Source organism: Dendrobium catenatum, unplaced genomic scaffold (genome assembly GCF_001605985.2).
Source record: "Dendrobium catenatum unplaced genomic scaffold, ASM160598v2 fragScaff_scaffold_1103, whole genome shotgun sequence".
NCBI lineage: Eukaryota > Viridiplantae > Streptophyta > Magnoliopsida > Asparagales > Orchidaceae > Dendrobium > Dendrobium catenatum.
The window spans coordinates 1-7,153 of record NW_021319565.1 but is presented as its reverse complement, the minus strand read 5'-3'; the positions used below and the strand labels follow the sequence as shown (position 1 = coordinate 7,153).

The 7,153-nt window shown below is 39.9% G+C and overlaps 1 protein-coding gene across 1 annotated transcript; it reads left to right on the top strand.

Annotated features, from left to right (window-relative positions):
* Window positions 1-933: 933 nt before the first annotated feature.
* Window positions 934-3,726, top strand: LOC110108546 (putative UPF0481 protein At3g02645). Its single transcript, XM_028698530.1, has 2 exons — window positions 934-1,265; window positions 2,487-3,726. The coding sequence occupies exons 1-2, from the start codon at window positions 934-936 to the stop codon at window positions 3,724-3,726; spliced, it is 1,572 nt and encodes a 523-aa protein (XP_028554363.1).
* Window positions 3,727-7,153: the final 3,427 nt, after the last annotated feature.

Below are 7,153 nucleotides of genomic sequence, written 5' to 3'. Positions count from 1 at the left end.
TTAATTTTTTTTTTGGAAAACAAGTAACTTTGTTTTAAAATTTTTCAAATTGTCATGACTGCTGGGCAACATTTATTAAGTTATTTTGCAGCTCCGTTGTTATCATAGAGTTGGCTTTGTTTGGGATAATTTTTGACAATTATCTCGAATGCGTCCGGTGATCAGTCTGGATACGTTATGTCATCAAATGCACTATGCATTGGGTGATATGGTGTATCAATCCTTTATTTTAAAAGCTATAAGAAAGCTATATCAAATGAGGCATTTATTCTTTGAGAGATTATTTTGTGCGGGATGCGTCACCTCATGAAATGTATTGTGTATTCGGTGATGTGGCACGATTTGCCTCTGAATTCATCTAGAAACCATACGTAATACTTTTTCTTATTCGTAATAATAGTTGATTATTTTCTATTTAAAAGATATAGATATGTAAAATTAAAAATAATAATTTTATTTTAAAGAGATTTATACATATAACAATTAAAAATAATTCATTTACATAACTAATATAAGAAATTTTAAATTTGCTTATTTATCATTTTATTTTTTTAAATAATATAAAAACCATTTTCTACCTTTGCTGCAAATTTTGGGCGTTCGTGAATGAAATATTTGTTTACTAAATAGAAAATTTTAGACGTTAAACATTAAAAAAAAACCCCAAACGGCTACAAAACTCGTAGAAATGAATGATTCCGTTTTCCACTTTAATTTATCTTAGTGTTAATGACAGCATTGTTTATTAGTGGCCTTCGATCGTTAATGACTCTTAGACGGTTGCTGCAGAGTAATTAGTTGAATTGTTAATGCAAATTGCAAAGTCATTTAAGAATTCCTAACATGTAAAACGCCATTCAAACACCCAAAAACAAAACCTTCGAAGTAAATAATCTGAAGAAAAAAACTTCTTCTCCTGACCAGTGGAAGAACATGGACTTCCATCAAGATGAATGGGTCATCAAAATCAGGAAATCACTCCAAGAAGAGATTGAAGAGGATGAAGAAGATGATGGCGATTATGAGTTCCATGTTTCCATCACTTCAGTCCCCAACTCTCTAAAATCGGCCGCTCCTGAATCATATATTCCTCAACTCATCGCCATTGGCCCCTACCACCATTTTCGAGCTGATCTCAACGACATGGCTCGGTTTAAGCTCTCTGCTGCAAAAAGAATTCAGAAGCAGTTACACGGCCTGAAGCTCCAGGATATTGTGGATGAATTTGGCAAGGCAGAGCACAAGATTAGGGCGCATTACGACAGGTAATTTGCTTTTCTGTTCTTATCAATTCTCTGTTTGCATAAACTCAGATTATCAATATATACAAAAGATGAAAAAGAAAGGTTCCAATTTAAGGAGCACTTTGAATATTGTTGAAAACTAGGTGGTTTCATAGTTTCAGAGATCACCTAACCAATTTCAAAAATATGAAATCAAAATAGGATAATATGAAACTGTGAGGTTTACGTGATGTGTCACGTCACTCGGATGCACCAACCCCGGGTGATGTGACTTATTCAAATTCGCCTCCGAACAAATACGGATGCCACACGTAATAATTTTCCCGGATTGTAATAGTACTTTGATGATTTATCATGAAACCTAATATAATGTCATATCAAAATTTCATAGTACACTCTACTAGTGATAATGAGATTTCACGCTGCTTGAATTTAAGAAACACTATGATTAGTTATCCTTATTTAAGAATTTGATGAAACTAATATCCTTGTTGGCAAAACTTTGAATCTATTGCCTTTTCTCAGAAGGAATATAGAGCTACAAGTTTTGCACAGATAGCCCAACAAAATATGGTAAAAAATTTAACTTACAAAGATCTAAATTTGAAAATAGAAAATAGGAACTAAAACAAGGATAGAATTTGTTGGCTTTTAGGCCAAAAGGAATCAAGGGAGGATCCGGTCTTAATTTTAAGGGGGGCAAATTTATAAGTAAAGTGTGGAGTTTTTTTTTTTCATAAATATCCTTACAAATAAAATTTATTCCGAGGGAGCTACCTCTCGACCCCTATTTGTTCATCATTGTACGTTTCACAGATATGTCAGGGGTCTAAGGGTACAATGCCCTTTGGCGGGGTTCGACCTGATCGGTTAGGTCAAGGGGACAAGGAGCAGCGCCCTTGCGGGGGTTTTCAAGGGCAGCGCCCCCGAACAAATTTTGGTTGTAAGGATATTTTTGGATTCTCTTTACTATTTATCTTTGAATTTGGTTCATTGTTCTCTAACAATAACATCTCTACCTAATGCGTTTAATTATGTTGGGGCAATTGCCTAAAGACCATAGTATTTTAAAACTTTTAGGGGGGGATTGCCTAAAAACTCTTGTAATAAAGACTAAAAAATACATGAAGGACAAATTACCTAAAGAATCATATAATAATTGCCCCCGGTCTCAAGATGGATCCACCCATGAGAGGAATACCAGAATTTAACAGTGTAATCTGCCATTTTGTCTGACATCAGATATTTCAACTTAAGTGTGGAGTACTTATCATGGATGATGGCCATTGATGCATGCTTCCTACTTCAATTCCTTCGAGCCTATGCCGTCGATGATGCAAAAGCTCTGCAAGGATTATCACCTTTCATGTCAAGGAGGAAATCCACACACAATTCAGTACTCAGAGACATTCTAATGCTGGAGAATCAGATACCACTCTTCCTGCTAAGAAAAGTTTTAGACTTTGGTTGTACTTCCACAGAAGAAGCAGATAACTTGCTTTCAACAATGCTGAAAAACTTCATAATGGTGATTTCACCATTAAAGATAACAATAGAGAACTTCCCACAAAATTTTGATGCCAAAAAAAGCTCTCACTTGCTAGAAGTCATCTACACCTTATTTGTTCCCGAAAGTTCACTACTGTCAGAGACTGCTGAGGCCGAAGATGAAGAAGACAACAATTCATTAAACAATCAAGCTCAAAAATTTTTTAATCATGCCAAGCAAGTGATCATATCTTGGCCAATCAAACTCCTACTGAAGTTTTCTTTTGGAATACTCACAAATCTTCCTGGTTTTTTGATCTTAAGGCAGTCATTTGAGTATTTTTCTCAATCTGAGAACACCAGATCTGCAGATTCAAACTTGCCAAACAACTGCAACATAAAAAAACCACCTTTGACAGAAGAAATCGAGATACCATCAGCGACAGAGCTCGTCGGTGCCGGCATTCGTTTCTTGCCTACAAATCCGCCATTGTCTGAAATCTTGTTTGATTCAAAGACAGGAACTTTGCACCTACCTGCCATAACCATTGATGCCAACACTGAAGCATTGTTGAGGAACTTGGTGGCCTATGAGACTGCGGTGGCCTCTGGACCTCTGGTTTTCACTCGTTACATTGAGCTGATGAACGGGATTGTCGACACAGAAGAGGATACGAAGGTTTTGAGGAAAAAAGGAGTGATTTTGAACGGGTTGAAGAGTGATGCAAAAGTTGCTGTACTTTGGAATGATATGAGCAGGTCGGTAAGGCTTACAAAGGTGGTGTTTTTGGACAAAGTTATTGAAGATGTGAACGTTTATTATAATAAAAGTTGGAAGGTAAAGGCTAAGAGATTAGTTAGGATATATGTGTTGGGTTCATGGCAGTTTCTTGTGTTTGTAGCGGCTGTTTTGCTATTGTTGCTTGTGAGCTTGCAGGCCTTTTGCTCTCTCTTTAGTTGCACACATAGAGGAGAGAAAACAAAAGTAAACTGATTGAAACATCAATATTCAGTTGTTATTTAATTGTGAGGATCATCAAGTTACAAATTCTAATTTTTAATGTGTGATTCAGCCTCATGTTGATTGATGGAGCGCATCTTTTTTGTTTTATGACTAAACAATGGACGTATTGATATAGATCGAGAAGCCTCATTAAGACCAGCATGAATTTCAACATAAGAGTTTGAAAGTAAGAGGACTCAAATAAAGTTTTTGAAGGACTAATCAAGCCTTATTTTTGGAGAAACTATTCTATGCGGAATCTGAATGGAAAGAACCGTCTAGACGTGTGATGACACACATTATGTACTGTATACACAGTTTGTGTACACTCACAGTTCGGACGATTCTTCCCATTCAGATTCCGCACAAAATAATTTCTCTTATTTTTTAGACAACTTTTTTTGCTTTTATTTTAAAAAATGAAAATATACAAAAGGGTGGAGTTATGAATAAATGGTAGTGAAGATGATAGGTTGAGGGATATCTTCATGCCCAAGCAAATCTACTAGTACAAATAAAAGTTTCTTTTTTTCTATTTAAAAATACATATATGTAAAAATAACAATAATAATCTGTTTGATCATGCCAAGAAAGTGATCATATCCTAGCTAGTCAAGCTCCTACTGAAGTTTTCTTTTGGAATACTCACAAATCTTTTGGACCTTTTGATCTTAAGGCAATCATTTGAGTTCTTTTTTCAAGCTAAGAACACCAGGTCTACAGATTCAAACTTGTCAAACAGCTGCAACATAAACAAACCACCTTTGACAGAAGAAATCATCAGTGACAGAGATAATCAGTGCTGGAATTTTATTAGTAACTCTAAAGTTAAGCATGCTCATATAAGAGCAGCTCTAAGATGAGTGATCTTATGGAAAGTTATCCAGAGGGATAAAATCATGAGACGAAAGCTAAAGAGAACAATATATCCATAGTTGAGAGTTTGGGTTATTACATTGTGTTCGTCATCTATCATCTTCAATGGATAAGATTGAGTTGATGAAGAGGCGGAACCAAGCTTTGCACGATCGTAGGATTCAATATCGGCCGTCCATTCGACCACTCCCTATTCGCCCCTGATCTCACGCCTATTTACGGGTCATGCCACTCCAGAAAATCTATAAATAGAGCCCTCATTTCTCATGAGAGGGGATCTAAGCAAGAAAGAGAAGAAGAGAAGAGAAGGAAGAAGAGAAGGAAGAAGCTCCTCCTCGACAGCCGCCGGACCACCGCCGGACCACCACAGGAGCACCCCCGGACCACCGCAGGAGTTTCATTGCACCACCGCCTTAAGGCCCGACGTTCAGACCCGACATCCTGTTGAAGACCCGACATCCTGCTTAAGGCCCGACGTTCAGACCCGACGTCCTATTGAAGACCCAACGTTCTGCTCAACGTCTGCTCAAGGCCAGATTATCAACACCCGAACTTCCAAGTGACACCGGGTCTAACACCTGATTCCAATCGAGCAGTTACTAGTTGTAATCTGATCGACCTTAGAGGTGATTCAGTCCTTTGTAACCGACTCAAATTCTAGTTAAATTATTTTTCAACTGGACTAGGCCCCATGGTTTTTTCCCTTTTTAGGGGTTTTCCACGTAAAAAATCTTGCTTTCTCTGTGTGTGAGCTAGTTATCCGTACAACGTTAAGACGCAGAATTAAATCTCTATCGCCGCGTATTTTCTAGCCCGTAATAGTTGGCGCCATCTGTGGGAACAGTCAATCCCACTATATTAAATTACTCCTCTAATGGCCAACAGGCGTAGCCATCGCATCATGGGAACCTCCCGTTCTAATTCACACCAATCCAGGAATCAGTCCCTGAATCAGGGACGACAGGCGTCTGCCTCTTTTCACCCCAATGGCCGAAACCTTGCCGGGGAAGGAACTTCAGGGCCATCCCTAGAAGAACGTATCAGAAAGATGGAGTAATCTCAGATTGAGATCCTTCAACTCTTAAGGGAAACTCGAGGACCAGCACTAGAACCTCAGGAAGATATTCTCCTCCCTCAAGACCAACCAGGTTTCGAAGATGTTCTTCATGTTGAGGTCCCCCTTCCTCCGCCAAGAATGCGCCCTTCAATACGTCCAGAGAATGAGCTTGCTGACACGGCAAGCTCTACCCATCCTTCGCGCACAGGCCATCGGCATCACATCCCTCCGGATGTACCCAAGGACTTGGACCAACAGCACATCACTGAACTCCCCCGTAATACCATACGGCATGAATTACGGAGACTAGTCCGAGAAGAGTTCCCCATAGGGGATATAAGGCAATCTCTTCATCAACGAGACATTCAGGAGTCATCACCTTTCACAGAAGCTGTCCTCCGATACCCCATTCCGGCAAGATTCAAACTCCCGAATATTGATTACGATGGGACTTCAGACCCCTATGAGTATATCGATCACTACCGCACCATTATGCATATCCAGCGGGCCCCATATGCTTTACTCTACCAAGTTTTTTCTGCCACCCTTAAAGGGCAGGCCCGGACATGGTTCAACTCACTGCCTGCTCGATCCATCCCATTATTCGTTAAATTGGCCAAATTATTTGTCGAATAATTTGTCGTCAACCGAAGGATGGTTAAGGATTCCTCCCACCTTTTAGGGATACGTCAGAATGAGGGTGAATCTCTTAAAGAGTACTTTCAAAGGTTTTCACAGAAGCCCGACAAATTCCAGGAGTAGATCCCGAATTGTTTAGTGGTGTATTTCTTGGAGGGCTTCGCCCGGGCCCCTTCTACTCGGCACTCATGCGAGAAACGGTCCACTCATATGCGGATCTAATCCATCGAGTAGATGTCCAGATTACTGCCGATGAAGCCTTCAATGCTCATAGGAAGCAAATTGAGCAAACAACCGGGAAGCGTAAAAATCCCCTAGGGATGGAGAATCCCCCTTTACAAAGGAAGAAGCAAGGAAACTATAATCTTCCTCCTCGACCCTCACAGCCGCGACGAGAGCCCCACCAAGAAAAAGAGTACACGCCACTTAATACATCCCGAGTGAATGTATTGATGGCCATCCGAGATCAGGAGAGTGTGAAGTGGCCATACCCTTTAAAGCCCAATGCCGGAAACCAAGAGCAATATTGTCACTTCCACCGCAGTCGTGGACACACTACTGAAGCATGCAGGCAGCTCAAGGAAGAAATTGAGAGACTGATCCGACAAGGATACCTCCGACAATTCATCAAGAATCCAACAGCCCTATAAGAGGTTGGTCTGATTGGGGGGAAAAATCAGCAATAAAAACAGTCGACGAACAATCGCTAAATAGTGGGAGAAATTGAAACCATTGTTGGGGGCCCTTCAACGCCTTGTCAAGTTCTGATGGCGGAGAACAAAGAGCCACCTACAAATAAACTTCATGCTGATCACTCCATCACCTTCGAAGAGTCCGATCTAGAAG